The following is a 22,082-nucleotide window of genomic DNA, read 5'->3' on the forward strand; positions in this document are numbered from 1 at the left end:
GCCCCAAAAAATGATCCGTAGAATGTACTAAGTTACAAGACCATTCTGTATGATATACAGTACATGGAGTACACAAGTGTAATGAAATGCTTACTTGCAGGTTAACCTTGCAGGCAATGCAACAACAATAGAAAAAGTATGTTTTTAAAAAAGTGAATAAAAAGAGTAATTAAAGTAAAAGCTCTATGAAATAATTTCACAAATTTAACAACGGACAATTTTTTACAAATAGTTACATATCCTATATGCAAATGACAGACACGAGCCAAGCATGTTTACCTGTAGAAGGGAATAGTTTATAAGACCTCTATGATTCATTGCATTTTGTCAGTTCTACCACCTCAACATTGCTCATTTTAAACAGGGTTAAATGTAATGTTGTAGTAAAGTTCAGCTTCAGTCCACAGGGGGGCACTGTGTAACTGTCAGAAGATACGTGCTTCAGCCAGTAGCTACCGAAGTGGCTAGCCAGCTACAGAATCAAAACACATCAAATACACTCGCCGGAAATAAACACTTTTCCTAACATCATGACTTATATCAACATCCTTAGCTTGCCCATTCACTAAATATAACTCTGACGGACACCCAATAGTTTAAGGGTACTGAACGCTAATGCTAGTTTATTAGCATTAGCCAACCCGTATGCTGATTGAGACTAGCTAATTAGCCAACTCTGCTGCTGCTGCACTTTGACTTAATGGCTGTTCTGGCCTCTCCACCTCATTCACCGTTACCTCAACCAACTCAACCCGTTCGCTTGTTTTGCCACTCTTTCGGAAGAAGTTCCGAATCTCCATATTTTCTGCTATGACGTTGGCATCAAACCGCTGGTGCTGTAGGTTTGGGGGAAGAGGTCAAGGGACATGAGTGGTCCACTGCATTGTGAAATCTCAACCAATCCTAGCAGGCACCGCGTCACTCCAGGGGCTTCTTGCAGTGGCTGCTACTGCCTAGCTCAATATATTGTATTTTTTGTTATATACTGTGTAGCGCAAGTGATGTGTGGTTATGGTAACTCATATTAGACCATCAAAAGGTTCAGTGCTGGGTCAAAAACATCCTTCAGCACTTAAACCTAAATTGGTCCAGGGGTGCCGTACTACCATAGCTGACCCTGTAAAACAACACATTTCACTGCACCTATCTGGTGAATGTGACAGTAAAACATTGTATTAGTATCATATATCGCATTACGACAACCCGTAACAATACACTTCAACAATACTATTAGAATACCACGATTATCTTTCTCGCCAGTCCCCTGAGTAGCAGGTCCAGATGTTGCAGTCATGTCTCCTGTGTGACTGGCTACAACACCAGTTCACCTGTACAGAGCAGCAGTGTCACACCCTGGTTCCCGGATCTTTTTGTGCTGGCCTGCCAACTCCCATGGTCATTGTCACGCCACAGGAGTTGGGGAAGAGAGCACAAGCAGATCTGCGACCAGGCCAGGGGGTTTCACTCCTGTCTCTGACTGTTCTGTTCTGTTCCAATCCCGAACTCGTCTATGGGAAAGTTGAAATGCTGAAATGCTGCCTCACTGTGTGGGGGTGTCTGCGTCACAACTTTGTCAGGATTTTGTTTGGACACGACACTCTTTCTCATCAGTCACTTCAGAAACACACCTGCCAGCTCCTTGTCGCTCTGTCCCTGCTGCCAGATGGAATAATGAACTTACTCTCTCCCTCGCTCTCTCTCTCCCCCTCCCTTCCCTCTCTCAGGACCTCTCCGTTCAGGTGGAACACAGGTACTAAGGAGAGGATGCTGATCAAGGTGACAGACAGAGAACCCAGCTTCCTCTCTCACCAGGGGAATGGTTACTCCCCCTGCGACCCCCCCACCCTCCCCCTAGTCCCTGCTTTCGGCACTGGCACAGCCTCCCGTACCCGCCGATCCTCTGGAGGCTCCGCCCCCCCTGATGGTGCCCCTGACGGCTCTCCCATCCTCTATGTTGACCGCCACCAGTCGCCCTTCCTAAAACGGGCGGAGCTAGGGGGCGGAGGAACAGGGACCCACCGGCGCTCGTCGGCTGACTCACAACCCTCTTCCCCCCGCTATGCCTATGAACCCCCCCTCTACGAGGAGCCCCCCTCGGAGGTAGGACGCTCCAGCAACACAGTTACGCAAACACATTCGTAAAACACCTTCAAACGCACCTTTCAGCTAGTTTATGTCTTGTGATTTGACTGTGTTCTACCTGCCTTTTCCCTGTATCAGTATGTGTCTGTCCTGTTTCGTCCGCTCTTTTGATTCATTTTAATTGGCCTACGATTTAAATACAATAAGATTTGACTTCACTTGCACTTTTATGTTAATGAACTTTTTTAACATAAGTTGAACTTGTCCTTGACTGTAGGACACAAATGTATTGTTGTTATTATTATTATTATAGTACCAGCCCCCGCCCATCTACGAGGAACCTCCCACAGATGTGATGCGCCACCTGGGCTCTGACTCCTCCTCCTTGCTGTACGGCACAGGGAAGTCCCCCACCCGGGGAAATCCCTCCTCGGGGACGCCCCTCTACCTCTCGCCCAAACAGAGCCACTCCCCCTACGGTCAGCTGGTGCTGACCAGACAGAAGTGCCCAGAGAAGACACAGAGTCTGGAGTACAGCCCTGCAGGGAAGGAGTACGTCAAACAGCTGGTCTATGTGGAACAGGTAGGTAGTCCGAAGGTTAGAGAGATGGACCAGCAACTGGAGTGTTGCTGGTTCAAATCCCATGTCTGACAGGGAAAAGTGTGGTTGGGAGTGTGATGGTAACTGGAGTGTTGCTGGTTCAAATCCCATGTCTGACAGGGAAAAGTGTGGTTGGGAGTGTGATGGTAACTGGAGAGTTGCTGGTTCAAATCCCATGTCTGACAGGGAAAAGTGTGGTTGGGAGTGTGATGGTAACTGGAGTGTTGCTGGTTCAAATCCCATGTCTGACAGGGAAAGTGTGGTTGGGAGTGTGATGGTAACTGGAGAGTTGCTGGCATCAGTCGGACGTTTGTGTACATTGAACAATAAAGTAATCTTCTTCTTCTTCTTCCTCCGCCTGCAGTCCTCCTCCAGCCCGCGTTTTAAGACGTCCGACCGCCTCCTTCGCTACGGGACCTCCACGGCCACCCCTTCTTCCACGGGGGGTTATGGGGGCTCCTACGGGGGATCCTACACCCTCCAACACAGCCAGAGTCTGATCCGGGACCCCCGGCTGCTGCTGGACTACGGGGGTGGGGAGGGGGGCGAAGGCGGGGGCCAGAGGCTGCTCTACGAGGACTCCATGTCCTGGAGTTCCAGTCAGCACCACTCCCTCTCCCTCTCCGGGTCTACAGGAGGAGGGGGCTTCTCGCCCGGTGGCAACCGCAAACGCAAGACCCGGAAGCCCTCCCTGCCTCAGGAGCTGGGGAGTTGTGGAGGGGGTGGTGGGGTGGAGCGGGAGGAAGGGCCAATGTCGGGGACGCTGTCGGAGGCGGTGATGAACCAGGCCAGGCTGGCGTGGGAGGCCCAGCAGGTGATGAAGCAGAGGAGCAGTTGGGACTCAGCCCCGGGAGGAGGGGGATCGGCTGGTGGCTGTGCCCAGGGAGGTGTGTCTAAAGACGGGTACGAGAGCGACGGTGCGGTGCCCCTCCCCCTGCCAGGCCCGGTGGTGAGGGCGTTTAGTGAGGACGAGGCGTTGGCACAGAGCGACGGGCACCACGGGCATTACCACTGGAAACGCAGCACCTTCGACAGACTGGGCTTCCCTCGGGCACTACTGGAGAAGAGCCTGTCTGTACAGACCAACCTGGCCTCGCCTGAGCCCTTCTTACACCCCTCACAGGTATACGCAGTACACACACACATAGTCTATCACTGCACTGCCGACTCTAGCATTTATATTCTATGTCGCTGTAGGTTTGTGTGTGTGCGCACACTTGACTGTGTGGGGCCTCACTGCATGCTCTAGCTCATCTTCTCTGTAACAGAGACATGCCCTGGCTGCCGTAGGTCCATGAATGTTTCATAATGTGCAGAATCAGACAATTATTTGAAGAGCCAGAGCTCAGATGGATTTATGTAATATCAATACTGCTGCTACTACCACATACCTACCAGGCAAACACACACACACACACAGACACACACACACAGCCCAACACATGCACATAAATACATTGACACACCAGGCCATAAACAAAGACACACAGACCCATACCACATTCTCCAACACCTTTTCGTTGTGCTGCTGAGATCGACAGCAGGTCTGCTTTAAGGTGTCAAGAGAGATCGGAGCCATGCTAGAGAGGGATGGGAGGCTGTGGGGAACTACAAGCCAGGATTTATTCTGCTTCACATATGCAGCCCTCCCTCCCTCTCTCATCCCTCCAATTATCCTTTCTTTCTCTCTCTCTCTCTCTCTCTCTCTCGCTCTCTCTCCCTCTCTCTCTCTCCCTCTCTCTCTCTCTCTCTCTCTCTCTCTCTCTCGCTCTCTCTCTCTCTCTCTCTCTCTCTCTCTCTCTCTCTCTCTCTTTCTCTCTCGCTCTCTCTCTCTCTCTCTCCCTCTCTCTCTCTCTCTCTCTCTCTCGCTCTCTCTCTCTCTCTCACTCACACACACACAAACACACACACTCACTTTTTTTTGCCTTATGACAATAACTTATTTGCATCTTGGTGCAAACTGCCCTCACATACGAGAAATCTGCTACTTTCATAACCATCGGAGAGAGGGAGAGGGAGAGTAGTGGGGGGTGAGAGTGAGAGAGGGGAATAGGCAGTTGGAGAGAGGGAGAGACGCAGGGGGTAGTGGAAGATAGCAGGCCTGAAAGTGCTTACAAAGAAAGAAATTGCGCTGAACACAGGATAGCAGCACTCAAACTCAGAACAGGGGAAAGAAAGAAAAACGTTAAAAGGGCCGTCACGAAGAAAGGGCGAGAGCGATGACTGGAGAGAGAGAGAGAGTGAGATGGAAAATATATATATATAGAGAGAGAGATGAATATATATATATAAAAATCTGAGCGAGAGAGCGAGAGAGGGAGAGAGATGTAAAAAGAGATTCCAAAAAGTTGACTGGGACAGTTCTAGCAGGGCAGACATTTTACGAACTGACTTGTTGGGAAGGTGGCATCCTATGACGATGCCACTTTGAAAGTCACTGAGCTCTTCAGTAAGGCCGTTCTACTGCCAATGGTTGTCTATTACGAATGCATGGCTGCGTGCTCTCTTTTATACACCTGTCAGCAACGGGTGTGGCTGAAATAGCTGAATCTACTCATTTCAAGGGGTGTCCGCATACGAATGTATGTATAGTGTATACTGATGCCACACACACACTTTCCCACTCAGCACATACGCTACTGCTACTGTCTACTATCTATCGCTTTACCCCTACTATATGTAGATACAGTGCTTTCAGAACATATTCACACCTTTTGACTTTTTACACAATTTGTTGTGTTACAGACGGAATTTAAAATGGATTCAATTGAGCTTTTTTGTCACTGGCCTACACACAACACCCCATAATGTGGAATTGTGTTTTTAAAAACATTTACAAACTATTTAAAAGTGAAAAGTTGAAATGCCTTAAGTCAATAAGTATTTAAGCCTATATAAGTTCAGGAGTAAAACAAATTGCTTAATATGCTACATAATAAGTTGATGGACTCACTCTGTGTGCAAGAATAGTGTTTAACCAGATTTTTTAATAATCTCTGTACCCCACACACATACACAGATTCAACCACAAAGACCAGGGAGGTTTTCCCAATTCCTTGCAAAAAAGGGCATCTATTGGTAGATGGGTATAACAACAAAACAGACATTGAATATCCCTTTGAGCATGGTGAAGTTATTCATTACACTTTGGATGGATATATCAATATACCCAGTCATTACAAAGATACATGTGTCCTTCCTAACTCAGTTGCAGAGGAGGAAAGAAACCGCTCAGGGATTTCAACATTTCAAACAGTTGCAGAGTTTAATGGCTGTGATAGGAGAAAACTGAGGATGGATCAGCAACATAGTAGTTACTCCACAATACTAACCTAATTGATAGAGTGAAAAGAAGGTATCCTGTACGGAATGAAAATATTCAAAAACATGATTATTTTTAAACAAGGCACTAAAGTAATAATGCAAAAAAAATTGCAAAGCAATTCACTTTTTGTCCTGAATACAAAGTGTTATGTTTGGGGCAAATCCAATACAACACATTACTGAGTACCACTCTACATATTTTCACAAATAGTGGTGGCAGCATCATGTTATGGGTATGCTTGTAATCTTTAAGGACTGTGTAGTTTTTCAGGATAAAAAATAAACAGAATGGAGTTAAGAACAGGCAAAATCCTAGAGGAAACCCTGGTTCAGTCTGCTTTTCACAAGACACGAAAGAGATGAATTAACTTTTCAGCAGGTCAACAACCTAAAACACAAGGCCAAATCTACACTAGAGATGCTGACCAAGAAGACAGTGAATGTTCCTGAGGGACCAAGTTACAGTTCTGACTTAAATCTACTTGGAGATCTATGACAAGACTTGAAAATGGTTGTCTAGCAATTATCAACAACCAATTTGACAGAGCTTGAGGAATATTGACAATAATAATATGCAAATGTTGCACAATCCAGGTGTGGAAAGCTCTTACAGACTTACCCAGAAAGACTGTAATAGCTGCCAAGAGGAGTGTGGAGTGTGAATACCTATGTTAAATTAGATATTTATGCGTTTCATTTTCAATCCATTTGGAAAATGTCTAAAACCATGTTTTCACTTGGTCGTTATTGGGTATTGTGTGTAGGCGGGTGAAGAAAAAACATCTATTTAAATCATTTTGAATTCAGGTTGTAACACAACAAATATTGAATGAGTCACGGGGTATGAATACTTACTGAAAGCACTGTCGCTACTTCAATTACCTCGTACTCCTGCACATCGACTTGGTACTGGTAGTCCCTGTATATAGCTATGTTAATTTTACTCATTATTGTTATTCACTGTGTATTTAGTCCTCGTGTCACTATTTCTCTATTTTTTTATATATATATTTTTTTTAACTCTGCAATGTTGGAAAAGGACCCCGTCAGTAAGCATTTCACTGTTAGTCTAACCTGTTGTTTACGAAGCATGAGACAATTATATTTCATTTGATTTTATTCTAATTTATGATTATTTGTGTGGTGCCAGATGTGGGCAGGATTTAAACAAACCCAACCTTCGTTGTCATTGGGATGCAGTCACACACACGTCTCACAAATCTCTGTTTTGGACGACACTGACTTTATGACCAATATTATCCTATTTATAATTTGTAGTCAATTTTCTCTATTAATTATGTTTGTACTAGGGTAAGAAGGCGTTTGAATAAGGAGTATTTCTCTGTCTTTCGCTCTCTCTCAGTCGGAGGATCTTGGAGCCTGTGCTCAGTTCGAGGCAAGTCGTAATGCTCGGAACATGATGCCCAGCGCAAGCTGTGGAGTTTTCCCAGAATTCACCCTGCGGAAGCCGTCCTCGGAGACCGACATCGAGAACTGGGCCTCCAAACACTTCAACAAACACACACAGGTACACGCACACACAAACCCAAACACACACACACACACACACACACTTAACTTTACAGCTAAACACACACTGATACATGACATACACACACACAATTATTCTACTTTATAATTTAACATTCACAGGAACAGACAAACACTCTCATGTAAAACCCAGTACTCACTGTCTCACACAAATATATTTATGTAGGGCTGGTCGGTATACCATATTTTACTAAATACCGATATTGATGTCTGGACCGGTTTAAGTTTTTACTTTCCCTTCTATAATTATATTTTAATGTTTGGTTTGTTAAATGTGATATGTGATATGCAACTATGCTAATCGCTAGTTAGCTGGCTAGCTAGCTTGTACTAAGAGTCAGAGCCAACATAGCTAGTTAGCTAATACTGCCTGGTACCAGTGCTGATGTAGGACAAGGCTAGCTACATGAAGTAAGAAAACATGTAATGTAACATCTAATTAGGGTCACCTGGAAACACTGACCAACACTTTGGTTTCTACCCTGTCAATAATTCCTCACTGGCTAATTCATGCGTTGTCATGTCAAACAGCAATGCATTATAGGTGCTGCTCACTATGTTCCAACTATAGAATTAGGCTATAGAATTCCAACAGTTCACCAATTAACTAGGCCTAGATTGTTTTGGCCGTATCATGCTGCTTGGCACAGTGTGGAAATCATAATTAAACTGTAGGAAATGCAGAAATACTGTATATGAAAATATCATGCTGCGTGTCACAGTGTGGCACAGTGTGGAAATCATATTTAAAGTGTAGGAAATGCAGAAATATATGAAAATGCTGAAAATTAGTTTGATTTGGAGTTGGATTGAACAGTATTAATGGAGAAAGCCCCATTGAAATCACATATAATTGATGTGTTGCCACCCTAGGGTCATGAACCACTCAGAAAGCATATTTAGAACATTTATTATTCAAAAACATCAAATACCGTCATACAAATATTGTGATGTAATATTTTGTCCATATCGCCCAGCCCTACATTTATAGAAGCTCTAGTATAACTACAGCAAAATATTCACCTATCACTCCTCCTCCCTCGTTCTCGTCCTCCCTCTTCCCCCTCCCCTTACCTCTCCCCCTCCTCTTCCTCTCCTCCTCTCGCCCTCCTTTCCCAGGGTCTGTTCCGGCGCAAGGTGTCCATAGCCAACATGCTGGCATGGAGCAGTGAGCCAATCAGGAAGCCCATGATCGTGACGTCAGACCGTGCGGTGAAGCGGGAGGCGGTGGAGATCTTTAAACTAATCCAGACCTACATGGGAGACCGCCGAGCCAAGACTGACCCACTCACTGTCGCCCTGGAGGTCTGCGGACTCCCTCTGTTATGTCTACATCCCAAATAGCACCCTATTATCTAAATAGTGCACTACTTTTTCAAAAGGAGTGCACTAAAAGGGAATAGGGTGCCGTTTTGGACTCAGCCCGTGTCCCTCCTTTCTGCAGCCATGTGTCATTGTATGTGCTGTTAAGCTTCAATTTGTCTTCAGTTTCTGATTTGTGCATCAAAATAATAATAATTTCATCCCCCCCTCATCTTCCCTCTTTTTCCCCCTCTTGCCCTCTCTGTCTTTCTCTTTTTCACGCCAAGACTGGCCCACTGAACATCGCCCTGGAGGTCTGCACAGACCCTTTTATTATCCCTCTCTACGTTCTCTCCTGTATCTGCTTTTTCATGTCTGTCTTTGTTTCTACCTTCACTGTGTTGCTTCTCACTCCTCTCCTTTTTCACTCTGTTATTTTATGCATGTATGTCTATCAAGCTAACAGTTTACCTTCGGTTTTGTAATTCTGCACGTCAAGGAAACAAAATGTGACTTTTAATAATTTCCCCCTCCTCTCCGTACTTGCTCCCCCTCCCTCCCTCCCTCCCTCTCCTCTCTCCCCAGGTGGCAGTGCGTGGTTGGAGCAGTCAGGGTCTTCGTGATGAGCTCTACATCCAGCTCTGTCGTCAGACCACAGGTACACACACTCACTCACACACACGGTCAGCTATACACCTAAACACACACAGCTTTAATCAAATGAACTGTAACCCCATCCACTACTTCTCACAGAGAACTTCCGCTACGATAGTCTGGAGAGGGGCTGGGAGCTCATGGCTGTGTGTCTGGCCTTCTTCCCCCCAACTCCACGCTTCCACTCCTACTTGGAGGGATACATCTACAGACACATGGACCCCCTCAACGATACTAAAGGTGAGAGAGAGAGAGAGAGAGTGGGAGATGCCTGTGGTTGCGTACATGCGAGTGCGCGGTAGCTGGCCGACTGTGGCTATCACCTTGTAATGGCACAGACAGACAACCTGACATTTGGCCGTGCGTTGTGGAACACCTGCTGGGCATCGATGAAGGTGGCAATTTACCATGTACAATCGTTGGGAAATTAATAGAAAATGACGGACTATTTTTCAGTGGTCAGGGTCAATATAGGATGCTAATTACCTTTTGTGGGCGAGGTCTGTTTCCACAAATAGTCTTCCCAAGCTGTCTGTTATCTTTAATAATAATAATAATAATAATTTGGTTGGTACTTACACTACCGGTCAAAGGTTTTAGAACAACTATTCATTCAAGGGTTTTTCTTTATTTGGACTATTTTCTACATTGTAGAATAATAGTGAAGACATCAATGAAACGTCTATGAAACAACGCATATGGGATCATGTAGTAATCAAAAGAGTGTCAAACAAATCACAATATAATTTATATATGAGATTCTTCAAATAGCCACCCTTTGCCTTGATGACAGCTTTGCACACTCTTGGCATTCTCTCAACAAGCTTCATGAGGTGTAATGCATTTCAATTAACAGGTGTTCTTTCTTGAAAGTTAATTTGTGGAATTTCTTTCCTTAATGCGTTTGAGCCAATCAGTTGTGTTGTTACAAGGTAGGGGTGGTATACAGTAGATAGACCTATTTGGTAAAATACCAAGTCCATATTATGGTAAGAACAGCTCAAATAAGCAAAGAGAAGCAACAGTCCATCATTACTTTAAGACATGAAGGTCAGTCAATACGGAACATTTCAAGGACTTTGAAAGTTTCTTCAAGTGCAGTCGCAAGAACCATCAAGCGCTATGATGAAACTGGCTTTCATGAGGACTGCCACAGGAAAGGAAGGCCCAGAGTTACCTCTGCTGCAGAGGACAAGTTCATTAGAGTTAACTGCACCTCAGATTGCAGCCCAAATAAATGCTTCACGGAGTTCAGAGGAGACTGTATGAATCAGGCCTTCGTGGTCGAATTGCTGCAAAGAAACCACTACTAAAGGACACCAATAATAAGAAGAGACTTGCATGGGCCAAGAAACACGAGCAATGGACATTAGACCAGTGGAAATTTGTCCTTTGGTCTGGAGTCCAAATGTGAGATTTTTGGTTCCAACCGCCATGTCTTTGTGAGACGCAGTGTGGGTGAACGAATGATCTCCGCATGTGTATTTCCCACCGTAAAGCATGGAGGAGGAGGTGTTATGGAGCTTTGCTGGTAACACTATCTGTGATTTATTTAGAATTCAAGGCACACTTAATCAGCATGGCTACCACAGCATTCTGCAGATATACGCCATCCCATCTGGTTTGTGCTTAGTGGGACTATCATTTGTTTTTCAACAGGACAATGACCCCAAAACACACCTCCAGGCTGTGTATGGGCTATTTGACCTAGAAGGAGAGTGATGGAGTGCTGCATCAGATGACCTGGCCTCCACAATCACCTGACCTCAACCCAATTGAGATGGTTTGGGATGAGTTGGACCACAGAGTAAAGGAAAAGCAGCCAACAAGTGCTCAGCATATGTGGGAACTCCTTCAAGACGTTGGAAAAGCATTCCATGTGAAGCTGGTTGAGAGAATGCCAAGAGTGTGCAAAGCTGTCATCAAGGCAAAGGGTGGCTACTGAAGAATCGCAAATATATTTGTTTAACACTTTTTTGGTTACTACATAATTCCATGTGTATTGTTTAATGGCTTTGATGTCTTCACTATTATTCTACATGTAGAAAATAGTAAAATTACGAAAAACCCTTGAATGAGTAGGTGTTCTAAATCTTTTGACCGGCAGGGTATATTGTCCTATTTCATTTACAAGTGTGTATTATATGCATGTGTGAATTGGAAATGTGTTTTTTGAATATCCCATCTCCCCCTGAGACGCCCTCGGACAGTGGGGTCACAACCAAGGTATCTGAATCCTCTGCTGTTATCTGGAGAATGTGTCTCTCTCTAGTCTCCCTATCATGCCAGGCTCTGTGTTTGTAATGTGGGATGTATGTGTGGCTAGGGTGACTGGCCACTGATTTGGTTGTTATTGGAGCCTTTCGCCTCAGCATACCACAGTTGAATTCCCTCCAGTTCCACCCACTAGACTAGCCAGTTACTGAACTATTTGCAGTTTATTCTCTCTCTTCTCTTACTCAACTTTTCCCCCTTTCTCTCCCTCCTCGCTCTGTGGCTTCCGTTGAAGCCCTTCAGATATGAATTCTGCCTTTCATCCCTCTTCCTCTCATCCTTCTCTGAAAGCTTTTCAAAGTCCTCACCTCCATTCCTTCTCTATTCCGCATTCACCTTTTTATTCTCCTTTTCTTTTCTTTATGTCTGTCAGGCTCCCTCTCCTCCCACTGTCTGTCTGTCTGTCTGTCTCTCAGGCTCCCTCTCCTCCCACTGTCTGTCTGTCTGTCTGTCTGTCTGTCTGTCTGTCTGTCTGTCTCTCAGGCTCCCTCTCCTCCCACTGTCTGTCTGTCTGTCTGTCTGTCTGTCTGTCTGTCTCTCAGGCTCCCTCTCCTCCCACTGTCTGTCTGTCTGTCTGTCTCTCAGGCTCCCTCTCCTCCCACTGTCTGTCTGTCTGTCTGTCTGTCTGTCTGTCTGTCTGTCTGTCTGTCTCTCAGGCTCCCTCTCCTCCCACTGTCTGTCTGTCTGTCTGTCTGTCTGTCTGTCTGTCTGTCTCTCAGGCTCCCTCTCCTCCCACTGTCTGTCTGTCTGTCTGTCTGTCTGTCTGTCTGTCTGTCTGTCTGTCTGTCTGTCTGTCTCTCAGGCTCCCTCTCCTCCCACTGTCTGTCTGTCTGTCTGTCTGTCTGTCTGTCTGTCTGTCTCTCAGGCTCCCTCTCCTCCCACTGTCTGTCTGTCTGTCTGTCTGTCTGTCAGGCTCCCTCTCCTCCCACTGTCTGTCTGTCTGTCTGTCTGTCTGTCTGTCTGTCTGTCTGTCTGTCTCTCAGGCTCCCTCTCCTCCCACTGTCTGTCTGTCTGTCTGTCTGTCTGTCTGTCTGTCAGGCTCCCTCTCCTCCCACTGTCTGTCTGTCTGTCTGTCTGTCTGTCTGTCTGTCTGTCTGTCTGTCTCTCCCTCTCCTCCCACTGTCTGTCTGTCTGTCTGTCTGTCTGTCTGTCTGTCTGTCTGTCTGTCTGTCTCTCAGGCTCCCTCTCCTCCCACTGTCTGTCTGTCTGTCTGTCTGTCTGTCTGTCTGTCTGTCTGTCTGTCTCTCAGGCTCCCTCTCCTCCCACTGTCTGTCTGTCTGTCTGTCTGTCTGTCTGTCTGTCAGGCTCCCTCTCCTCCCACTGTCTGTCTGTCTGTCTGTCTGTCTGTCTGTCTGTCTGTCTGTCTCTCAGGCTCCCTCTCCTCCCACTGTCTGTCTGTCTGTCTGTCTGTCTGTCTGTCTGTCTGTCTCTCAGGCTCCCTCTCCTCCCACTGTCTGTCTGTCTGTCTGTCTGTCTGTCTGTCTGTCTGTCTGTCTGTCTGTCTGTCTGTCTCTCAGGCTCCCTCTCCTCCCACTGTCTGTCTGTCTGTCTGTCTGTCTGTCTGTCTGTCTGTCTCTCAGGCTCCCTCTCCTCCCACTGTCTGTCTGTCTGTCTGTCTGTCTGTCTGTCTCTCAGGCTCCCTCTCCTCCCACTGTCTGTCTGTCTGTCTGTCTGTCTGTCTGTCTGTCTGTCTCTCAGGCTCCCTCTCCTCCCACTGTCTGTCTGTCTGTCTGTCTGTCTGTCTGTCTGTCTGTCTGTCTCTCAGGCTCCCTCTCCTCCCACTGTCTGTCTGTCTGTCTGTCTGTCTGTCTGTCTGTCTGTCTGTCTGTCTCTCAGGCTCCCTCTCCTCCCACTGTCTGTCTGTCTGTCTGTCTGTCTGTCTGTCTGTCTGTCTGTCTGTCTGTCTGTCTGTCTGTCTCTCAGGCTCCCTCTCCTCCCACTGCCTGTCTGTCTGTCTGTCTGTCTGTCTGTCTGTCTGTCTGTCTGTCTGTCTGTCTGTCTCTCAGGCTCCCTCTCCTCCCACTGTCTGTCTGTCTGTCTGTCTGTCTGTCTGTCTGTCTGTCTGTCTGTCTCTCAGGCTCCCTCTCCTCCCACTGTCTGTCTGTCTGTCTGTCTGTCTGTCTGTCTGTCTGTCTGTCTCTCAGGCTCCCTCTCCTCCCACTGTCTGTCTGTCTGTCTGTCTGTCTGTCTGTCTGTCTGTCTGTCTGTCTGTCTGTCTGTCTGTCTGTCTGTCTCTCAGGCTCCCTCTCCTCCCACTGTCTGTCTGTCTGTCTGTCTGTCTGTCTGTCTGTCTGTCTGTCTGTCTCTCAGGCTCCCTCTCCTCCCACTGTCTGTCTGTCTGTCTGTCTGTCTGTCTGTCTGTCTGTCTGTCTGTCTCTCAGGCTCCCTCTCCTCCCACTGTCTGTCTGTCTGTCTGTCTGTCTGTCTGTCTGTCTGTCTCTCAGGCTCCCTCTCCTCCCACTGTCTGTCTGTCTGTCTGTCTGTCTGTCTGTCTGTCTGTCTGTCTGTCTGTCTGTCTGTCTCTCAGGCTCCCTCTCCTCCCACTGTCTGTCTGTCTGTCTGTCTGTCTGTCTGTCTGTCTCTCAGGCTCCCTCTCCTCCCACTGTCTGTCTGTCTGTCTGTCTGTCTGTCTGTCTGTCTGTCTGTCTGTCTGTCTCTCAGGCTCCCTCTCCTCCCACTGTCTGTCTGTCTGTCTGTCTGTCTGTCTGTCTGTCTGTCAGGCTCCCTCTCCTCCCACTGTCTGTCTGTCTGTCTGTCTGTCTGTCTGTCTGTCTGTCTCTCAGGCTCCCTCTCCTCCCACTGTCTGTCTGTCTGTCTGTCTGTCTGTCTGTCTGTCTCTCAGGCTCCCTCTCCTCCCACTGTCTGTCTGTCTGTCTGTCTGTCTGTCTGTCTGTCTGTCTGTCTGTCTGTCTGTCTGTATGTCTGTGTTCTTACTGAATTTGTGTAGTTCTTCATGATGTACACATGAGTCTGCATGTTTTGTCATGTGCCTTTTTCCATGTTTGTTGTTGTCTTCTTGATGTGACATGTCTTAATGGTTTGTGGCCTATTGTGTGTGTGTGTGTAGTTTTGCAGTTCGACTATGGTGTTTGTTAGTGGAGTCTGTGTGGTCATTACCATGGTAAATCTACGTGTTTTGCTGTATGTGTGAGGGTAGTGTTTGTGGTCCAGGTGTCGGGGTGTGTGTTGTGAGTGACGGTTGCTGTGGTTATGGTGTGTGTGTGTGTGTATGTGTGTGTGTTGTTGCAGTGGCTCGGCACATCAGCGGTCTGCTGGCGAGCCGGGTGGAAAGGCGAGCCAGACTGATGCGTGGGCGTCGCCCTGGGAGGGAGAAGGCGAGGCCAGCGGAGGGTAGGGGAGGAGTCAAACTGCCTGCAACTGGTTAGCTGCTCTCCCTGTGCCTGCTGCTCTCTCTCTCTTTCTCTCTCTCTCTTTCTCGCTCTCTCACACACATCTCATTAATCACATCTCATTCATCAACACAGTCGGACACACACACAACACACACACACACACACACAAGGCCCTGGCTACTCTTCCTGTGTCTGCAGCAGATTACTACTTCTGCTACCACCGCCTCCTCCTTCCCATCTCCATCCTCTTCATCGTCCTCTTCTCCTCTCTCTTCATCTCCATTGATGTCATCTCTTTAATCCTCCTCTTCCTCTCCGTCCTTCACCTTCAGGATCTAGCTCTGTATCTCTCTATCTTCTTAGGTCCTCAGCGTTTTGTGTGTCTATTTCATAGCTGTCGACCCCCTGTCTGTCTGTGTTTCTCTGTCTGTCCGTCTCTCTCTCTCTCTGTCTGTCTGTCTCTTTTTCTGTCTGTCTCTCTCTTTTTATCTGTATACCTACCTACTCTGTCTGTCTGTCAATCTCTGTCTGTATACCTACCTATCTCCCTACTCTGTCTGTGGTTGTCTGCACTCTGTCTTTTTCAATTTGGGGCATTTTTCCCGTACCACTGTGACAACTGTCTAACTCTATCTGGTGCGTGCCTGCGTGCGTGCGTGTGTGTGTGTGTGTGTGTGTGTGTGTGTGTGTGTGTGTGTGTGTGTGTGTGTGTGTGTGTGTGTGTGTGTGTCAGGTAACACACACACACACACACAAATCACACATTCGTAACTGTGTATTTCCTCCACGTGTCCATGTGGTCTGCTCAACCATTTCTCTGTCTTACATCATTCTTGTCATTCCTGTCTTGTGGGTGTCTGTCTACTCATTCATTCCCCGAGGGGAGAGTCCTGAGCATCAGTTCAGTCTTTTAGTGACGGGTAACTCGGGTAACTACTAGGACTGTTACCTGAGTCAAAGGGTGCTCTTATGTGCTTGTAGAACATATGAACATGATGGTTAGACAGTGTGTCAATGTGGGTGTCACATAGGGTCAGAAGGACAGTGTGTCAATGTGGGTGTCACATAGGGTCAGAAGGACAGTGTGTCAATGTGGGTGTCACATAGGGTCAGAAGGACAGTGTGTCAATGTGGGTGTCACATAGGGTCAGAAGGACAGTGTGTCAATGTGGGTGTCACATAGGGTCAGAAGGACAGTGTATCAATGTGAGTGTCACATAGGGTCAGAAGAACAGTGTGTCAATGTGGGTGTCACATAGGGTCAGAAGGACAGTGTGTCAACGTGGGTGTCACATAGGCTCAGAAGGACAGTGTGTCAACGTGTGTGTCATATAGGGTCAGAAGGACAGTGTGTCAATGTGGGTGTCGCATAGGGTCAGACGGACAGTGTGTCAATGTGGGTGTCACATAGGGTCAGAAGGACAGTGTGTCAATGTGGGTGTCACATAGGGTCAGAAGGACAGTGTGTCAATGTGGGTGTCATATAGGGTCAGAAGGACAGTGTGTCAATGTGGGTGTCATATAGGGTCAGAAGGACAGTGTGTCAAAATGGGTGTCACATAGGGTCAGAAGGACAGTGTGTCAAAATGGGTGTCACATAGGGTCAGAAGGACAGTGTGTCAATGTGGGTGTCACATAGGGTCAGAAGGACAGTGTGTCAATGTGGGTGTCACATAGGGTCAGAAGGACAGTGTGTCAATGTGGGTGTCGCATAGGGTCAGACGGACAGTGTGCTGGCTGGTTAGGCCTCAGGCTGTATGGTCGGTGTGTTTCCAGATTTAGACCACTGAGCTGTTACCTTCCAGTAATTAACTTGAGTGGCAGCAGAACTACCCTGTGCCACCCATATACAAATGAGTGGATTTGACTATTTCAGCCACAACCGTGGGCAAACGGGTGTATAAAATCAAGCACACAGCCATGCAATCTCCCCAGACAAAGAATGGCCTTACTGAAGAGCTCAGTGACATTCAATGTGGTGCTTTCATAGGATGCCACCTTTCCAACAAGTCAGTTCATCATGTTTCTGCCCTGCTAAAGCTGCCCTGGTCAACTGTAAGTGCTGTTATTGTGAAGTGGAAATGTCTAAGCGTTGCAACACTCACTACCGAGTTCCAAACTGCCTCTGAAAGCAACGTCAGCACAAGAACTGTTTGTCGGGAGCTTCATGAAATGGGTTTCCATGTCACAATGCCAAGCGTCGGCTGGAGGGGTGTAAAAGCTGGCCGCCATTGAAATCTGGAGCAGTGGAATGAATCACGCTTCACCATCTGGCAGTCCGACAGACAAATCTGGGTTTGGCGGATGCCAATACATAGTGCCAACTGTAACGTTTGGTGGAGGAGGAATAATGGTCTGGGGCTGTTGGAACGCCGACTGCGAGCCAGGCCTAATCGCCCCCTCATCAGTGCCCAACTTCACTAATGCTCTTGTGGCTGAATGGAAGCAAGTCCCCACATCAATGTCCCAACATCTAGAGGAAAGCCTTCCCAGAAGAGTGGAGGCTGGTATAGCAGCAGAGGGGGGACCAACTCCATATTAATGCCCATGATTTTGGAATGAGATGTTCGACGAGCAGGTGTCCACATACTTTTTGTCATGCAGTGTACATGCGTGTGTGTGTATTCTCTGTTCCCTCGCTATACCTGTGCTTTGAGTCCGCTAATCTTCGTTAATTTCAACTCATTACTGTATGATCTAACAACTAACCTGTGTGTGTGTGTGTGTTTGTGTGTGTGTGTGTGTGTGTGCGTGTATGTTTTTCTCCAGGAGTGGCGATAAGCGGCTATGCCAAATACTGTTACCGTAAACTGCAGAAGGCTGCTCTGACCGGAGCTAAGAAGGTATAAGTGCTCTATTTCCGCTACTCTTCGTACATTGCAACTCAGTACAGTACGATCTAACAACTAACCTCTGTGTGTGTGTGTGTGTGTGTGTGTGTGTGTGTGTGTGTGTGTGTGTGTGTGTGTGTGTGTGTGTGTGTGTGTGTGTGTGTGTGTGTGTGTGTGTGTGTGTGTGTGTGTGTGTGTGTGTGTGTGTGTGTGTGTGTGAGTGCACTACAGCCTGACCCACAACCCACCATCCTTTACCATCCTTCATGAGAAGAAGAATTTCCTTCTTTCTAATTTCCTCTCCCGGTATGTCTGTCTGTCTGTTGTGTCTTTACCTGGCGGGACTCCATCTGGGGGGAGGGGCAGTCTGCTTTTCTTCCTCCGCCTTTAGCTGTAGTCCGGGGTTAGTTAGTTGTAAGTTAGCTAAGCGCACGGAGATCGAGTGCAACGAGGTCTGTGCGCTAACTACTAACTATCCCCGCGGCAACCACACACCACTTAATGAACACCCCTCCTCACGCATACACAGACAGAGGCACACTATACACACACCCCTCCTCACACGGCATAGCCCACCGCCCTCTGATTAAGAATCCCATATCAGAATGCTCCCGAGGATGGGAATGGGTTGGGAATATGGGACACGATGCCCTACAGAAACATGCAGTGCTATGTCACCACTGACTTGTATTGCTTTAAGCTCCTGTTTTCTAAGTAGGAAATCAATAAGTAGATGCTTGAGGGGATAAGCTGAACTCCAGATAGAATCATTATGTATCACGCACCTCGTTAGTTACCCTTTGTTTTGTTTCCGTTTGTGTGACAGAGGACTTCCTGTGTTTCCATTTCATTAGCCTCTCATTTGAATCATCTCCCTATAGCTGTGTGTGTGTGTGTGTGTGTGTGTGTGTGTGTGTGTGTGTGTGTGTGTGTGTGTGTGTGTGTGTGTGTGTGTGTGTGTGTGTCTTAATTGAGTTATTGTTTCAGCAAGCGGTGCACATAATGCAGTTTATTATTAATGTAATGTCTGTAGCAGAATTCCTGCTGAGAACGCTAGGACAACACACACACACAGACAAATAAACACATACAGTCTCACTTTATCACCCCCCCTCCACACACACACACACACACACACACACACGCTCATATTGATTTCTTAACCTGTCCACCAATTAAAGGGGCCCTTCAGGCAGATGTATCTTCTGAGTGTTTTTAAACCAGATCACATGACTTCACAGTCTGCAGGGTTGCGTGTGTGTGTGTGTCTGTGTGTGCTTGGGTATATATGCGTGAGTGAGTATGTATGTGCGCATGTGTGTTGGCATGCGTACGTAGAGTGATGGGGGGGGGTCTGGGTGTCATGGAAACAGCCTCCAGGGGGACATTCCATTCCGTTGTTCATCTATCCTTCCCCTGACCTATAAAACACTATCTGACTGACTGTCTCACTAAACCGGTTCTAGTCGATACTAGCCCAGTTAGCTGTCTGTTTTAGACCAGTGCCAATCATTATCAGGCAAGTCCACTGGTTTAAATGATTTATAATAGAACAGCCTCTCTCTACTGTTGTCCAGTGACGATCTCTTCTGTGACCTACTGACATCTGACCTTTTGATTGTCCTAGTTTTCCCCCCTAGTAACTCTCTCTATGTCCTAGTAACTCTCTCTATGTCCTAGTTCCTCCTCTCTCTGCCTATCTGTGTACCAAAGACTTCACCGTGGGTGTATAGTATCAGAGCCAGCAGCATTGCATCAAATGTTGCAGGAAAATAAATCAGAGTATCTGTTGTTCGTGTGTAAATCAGACTACTAGCCAGCATCTAGCTCCGTTTTTCCGAATGGAAAGAGAATCATATAATCATGAGGTGTATTCATGTGCAATATTAGGAACCTAGAAATAGAATGAATAGAGCTGACATGATCCCCTATTCTATCTGAAAAACGATCATATAAGTTCAACACCAAATCCTCCTGAGGAGTGTGACCATGGAGGAATAATTCTACTTCCTGTCATGAAATGGTGCTGTTCCCACTCCGGCCACAGGAGGGGGCCAGTGAGGCTGTCTCTCATCTGCTGTCTACAACTCTATCTGGAGAGGCAGAAACAGAGGTCTGAACAGAAGGAAAGGATAGGCGAGGGAGAGACAGATGAAGAGAGAGAACAAGGGAAAGAGGGATGAACAGAACAGAGCAAAGGAGCAGTGGAGAGGAATTGATTGGGAGGAAGACGAATAGACATGGAATGAAAGAGGAGAGAGCGAGGGATGGATTGATTGAAAGTGGTGGGTAACGTAATTCATTGGTCGTGTGTGTGTGTGGCGTGTGTGTGTATGCTCCCATCTCCCATCACATGTGGTGATGCCAGTCTGTGCTAGCGGGCACTGGTGGTTGGCATTGTGTATGTGAGGCATGTAGAGTGTGCCAGCATCTCTACAGGGTGGTAATAGAGACAGTTTGTCACTTGGTGGACTCATACACACATACACCCTGACCGCATCCCATAGCCTGAGGCCCAGTGTTTGACTGGTATTAACCCCAGAGCAGAGCCTTTTCCAGGCGATTAATAGGACTGATTCTGCCCTAACGCAAATCCAATGACCTGTTGGGGGAAACATTCTCTCTCTCTCTCTCTCTCTCTCTCTCTCTCTCTCTCTCTCTCTCTCTCTCTCTCTCTCACGCTCTCTCTCTCACGCTCTCTCTCTCACGCTCTCTCTCTCTCATATATACTTATTTTCGGTCTCTCAATAATTAATTTAGATATATTTATGAAGGTCATACCAGTATTTTTCAGTAAATGCACAGTTGCTAAATATGTAATGTGTTGCTTTAGCTACACCTCGAGAGCTGTAGAATTGTGTTATGTTATCATGAAACTGCACATCCCCTCGTTGATTATCCCTCTACCACACGGTATGACACAATACAACTTGTTTTGTTGGAGTGATGTATGTATTTTCTCATTTTCTAAATAGATGCGCAATGTTGTGTGTTGTTCGTGGGGCTCACTTTAAAAAGAGACTCGGGTCTCAATGTTGACTGTCCGTATAGATATAGTTACAATAACATGTGTGTCTGTGTGTATTGTTATCCGTGGGTTGCAGAAGCACATAGTAGTTGTGTCTTATCTAACAACCAAATACGTGTGTTCCTGTGTGTGTGTGTGTGTGTGTGTGTGTGTTGTTATCCAGGGGTTGCAGAAGCCGTGTCTGGAGGAGATCAAACATGCCAGGAACGCCATATTCAGCCCCTCCATGTTTGGCTCCTCCCTGGAGGATGTGATGTCACTGCAGAAGGAGCGTTACCCTGACAGCCAGCTGCCCTGGGTCCAGACACGCCTCTCAGAGGAGGTTCTGGGGCTCAACGGAGACCAGACAGAGGGCATCTTCAGGTCCGTACCTAACTCTCAGTCACTAGTACGAGGGAGGGAAAGAGGGAGGGAGGAGTTAGTTGTAGTAGACACGCCTGTCAGTGAATGTCCTGGTAGTCATCAGAGACCAGACAGAGGGAGAGCAATAAATGGAAGAGATAAAGGGATTGGTAAGGATGGACATGCTGTGAGGAATTTTATATGTGAGGAGGAGGAGGAGGAGTCTAATGTGTCTCTGACCTCTGACCTCACAGGGTTCCAGGTGACATAGATGAGGTCAACGCCCTCAAGCTGCAGGTGGACCAATGGAAGATCCCCACGGATCTGGAGGACCCTCACATCCCAGGTAACACACACACACACACCACACACACACATCCTAGGTCCCGATCCATCCACCCACTGTATACACTCCCTCTTCCCTCCCCTAGCCCCAGGCCCTCTGCAGTGCTCTAATTCTCTCTGAGTATTAATAGACCCAACACCAAAGCATGCTGGGAGCAATGTGCCTGCTGCAAAACTACAGTCATTTCAAAAAAGATTCCTTCTAGAAGGAAGAGAGCAGTCCTGGCTGTAGGTTGGAGAGAGCCAGTTCGTGCTTTACTAGGTCATAACTCTATTACCAGCACAGAGACACTTGGACGAACCACACACACACACACACTCCTTCTCTCTCTTTCTCACACAAGAACACACACACACACACTCTTTCTCTCTCTTTCTCACACAAGAACACACAC

At 47.0% G+C, this 22,082-nt stretch overlaps 1 protein-coding gene across 1 annotated transcript in view; it reads left to right on the forward strand.

The window, feature by feature from the left end:
• The window catches only part of LOC139407678 (rho GTPase-activating protein 39-like), a 148,924-nt gene that overhangs the window by 112,667 nt on the left and 14,175 nt on the right, over nt 1-22,082 (forward strand). The window contains exons 3-14 of the mRNA XM_071151524.1: nt 1,725-2,100; nt 2,396-2,665; nt 3,048-3,806; nt 7,371-7,535; nt 8,678-8,863; nt 9,148-9,174; nt 9,446-9,518; nt 9,614-9,754; nt 15,038-15,139; nt 17,911-17,984; nt 21,164-21,363; nt 21,597-21,688. Of these exons, the coding sequence (XP_071007625.1) occupies nt 1,725-2,100; nt 2,396-2,665; nt 3,048-3,806; nt 7,371-7,535; nt 8,678-8,863; nt 9,148-9,174; nt 9,446-9,518; nt 9,614-9,754; nt 15,038-15,139; nt 17,911-17,984; nt 21,164-21,363; nt 21,597-21,688 (2,465 nt within the window). The remainder of the gene's footprint in view (nt 1-1,724; nt 2,101-2,395; nt 2,666-3,047; nt 3,807-7,370; nt 7,536-8,677; nt 8,864-9,147; nt 9,175-9,445; nt 9,519-9,613; nt 9,755-15,037; nt 15,140-17,910; nt 17,985-21,163; nt 21,364-21,596; nt 21,689-22,082) is intronic.

This window comes from Oncorhynchus clarkii, chromosome 4 (assembly GCF_045791955.1).
Source record: "Oncorhynchus clarkii lewisi isolate Uvic-CL-2024 chromosome 4, UVic_Ocla_1.0, whole genome shotgun sequence".
Lineage (NCBI taxonomy): Eukaryota > Metazoa > Chordata > Actinopteri > Salmoniformes > Salmonidae > Oncorhynchus > Oncorhynchus clarkii.